Source organism: Eurypyga helias, unplaced genomic scaffold (genome assembly GCF_000690775.1).
Source record: "Eurypyga helias isolate BGI_N326 unplaced genomic scaffold, ASM69077v1 scaffold625, whole genome shotgun sequence".
NCBI lineage: Eukaryota > Metazoa > Chordata > Aves > Eurypygiformes > Eurypygidae > Eurypyga > Eurypyga helias.
This window is the reverse complement of record NW_010251842.1, coordinates 9,235-11,644: the sequence shown is the minus strand read 5'-3', so window position 1 is coordinate 11,644 and position 2,410 is coordinate 9,235. Positions and strand designations below refer to the sequence as shown.

At 49.4% G+C, this 2,410-nt stretch overlaps 1 protein-coding gene across 1 annotated transcript in view; it reads left to right on the top strand.

Annotated features, from left to right (window-relative positions):
• The first annotated feature begins 1,840 nt into the window (after positions 1-1,840).
• Positions 1,841-2,410, top strand: part of LOC104510002 — a 799-nt gene continuing 229 nt past the window's right edge. Inside the window, exon 1 of the mRNA XM_010152131.1 lies at positions 1,841-2,371. Within this exon, the coding sequence (XP_010150433.1) occupies positions 1,841-2,371 (531 nt within the window). The remainder of the gene's footprint in view (positions 2,372-2,410) is intronic.

The window sequence follows — 2,410 nt, the reverse complement described above, 5'->3', positions numbered from 1 at the left end:
TGCCTTTCACTCGGTGCAGGAAGGTGCAGGAATATGCAGGCCAGGCTCTTCCCCCACAGTTCCCCACTGCCCAGCTCTTGCAGGCACACTGGTGATGTGCTGCTTCTCCCTCACTTTGCCAGAAAAGGCTTCCACAAGGTGCATTAAAATATATATTGTTGTTCCTTTGTATTGCTTAAGCATACCCCCAGTGTGTCCTCAGTGCCCTCCCAGCCACTAGCAACCACCAAGGGAAACCGGAAAGAAAAAGAAACCAAACCATTCTTGTTTTCTTAATGCAGTAAACCACAAAAATTTATTTTTCTCGTGTCTAATTTTAACCAAATGAAAAAACACTTACATATTAATTTTAACTTCAGAAATCCCTGATTTTATTAGCTCTTTTCTTCCCAGCCTCATCTCACTGGAGCCGGTTCCCAGACACTGTCCTGGCACGGTGCCCACGGGGCTGACTCAGAGCCCACAGACCAAGGGCCAGCTTAGTCCTCACACTGGTGCTTCCACATCAGCTTTTGTCCATCTTTTCTTCCAAGGTGCTTTTTGCCAGCCACTCCAGCCCTGCCATCACAGTTAGTCCCTCCCAGCCACAGGACTGTTTCTCCAGCCTGCCCAAGTCCCATCCTCCAGCAGTTTTATCTGCTCACCCCAATTCAGTGCCACCTGTAGATTTGCCAAGTCCACCCCAATATCCAGGACATTAATGAAGATGTTAAACAGCACCAGCACCAGTATCAGCCAGTTTTTCACCTGCCATGTAGTTGACCCCTACCACTACCAGTTTAACTACAAGGCTGCCACAGGACACTGTGCCAAAAGCCCTGCAGAAGTTGATCCATTGCACTCCACCATCCACAGAGCCAGACTTTTCATCACCGAAACCCACCAGCATGATTAGCTTTTGAGGACTCTGAGCTGGCTCTTCCCAATCACCTGTTTACACTTCAGGCACCTGGAAATGCTACTCATGGGTAGCAGAAGGGGAAGACCAGGATGCTAGCACTGCGTACATCACGGCTCCTGACTCATCAGTCACCCATCAGCCTCCACTCAGTGTCTCGGTCCCCTGCAGATGGTGAATAAGAACATTATTACCTGCCTCACATAGTCAACGTGTGGCTTAAATGATGTGAGTCCTTTATGTGCACCACTCAGTAACTACATTATAATTAAGAGATGCTTATCAGGAATCGTGAGTCAAGCAGAACATGCCAAGCACTGGGAACAGCATCCAAATGGAGGAGATGTTTTCTCAATAAATAATTTAGTCCTCGTTCCTGCAGTGTGTTTCATTTACAAGGGAAAGACTTGTAACCATATAAAAGGCCTCCATCTCTCTGCCTCTCATAGTCTGCTCTCCTGGTCAGCATCTGCCTTCCCTCGTCAATTGGGTAAGACACACGCTGGGGCATCTGGGTTCATTTTTGGATGGGTGTCTGGGTTCAGGGCGTCATGGACCTAGCATGCTTGCACTGTCCTTCAGACCATGCTGTAAACACAAGGGATAGAGGACAGTGGGCTAAGGCAAGAAAGAAGCTATTAGGGGACTTGGGTATGGGATTTACAACAATGCCACTACGTGCTGCAGTGCCCTTACAGTTGTTTTGGTTCTTGGATGGGAAAAAAATCAAGGGTAAGGTCAGAAAGAGGGTTTGGATATAATATGACAAGTATTGGGCAACTACAAGAATTTTCTTTAGATCCAGGATTTCAGGACAAAAAAGGTTGAGCTATGAATAGATCAATAAAGCAGCTTTATGGGAAATTAAATGAAAAACGAGGAAAGGGAAATGCAAGCCTATCTGGTTTTGTGTTTTTCAGGTTTTTCCCCTACAATTCAAACATGATATATTCTTCTGGAAGAGAATCATACTTCAACTTGAACTCAACCTGGTATGATCCCTCAGGATCCTGGCTGGACACCCGGCGCACACCCTTCCGCTACGGCTACAACACCTGCTCCTCGGGGTGCGACGGTGAAGGCGTGGAAGGCATGAGAGGGCACAACTACCGGCATTATGGCTATCGGCAGCCAGTGTGCTCTGAGAGATGCCATGGCTATGCTGCAGCTGATTCATGCCACGGAGGGGGGGACTCGAGCTGTGTCAGGAGGCCCACGTACAGCTATGGGTCATCAGGGGGATGTCACAGCTATGGGAGGTCAGTCTGCTCTGAGAGGTGCCACGGATCCTCAGATTCATGCCACGGAGGTGGCTCGAGCTGTGTCAGGAGGCCCACATACACCTATGGGTCATCAGGAGGGTGCCAGAGCTACGGGAGGTCAGTCTGCTCCGAGACATGTCACGGATCAGGGTACCAGGGGGGGAAGCCAAGATACAGCAAGCCAAGGCAGTGCATCCAGCAGTGCTGCCCGGTGCAGACCTGTCCCCCTCCAGTGCAGACCCATCCCCCC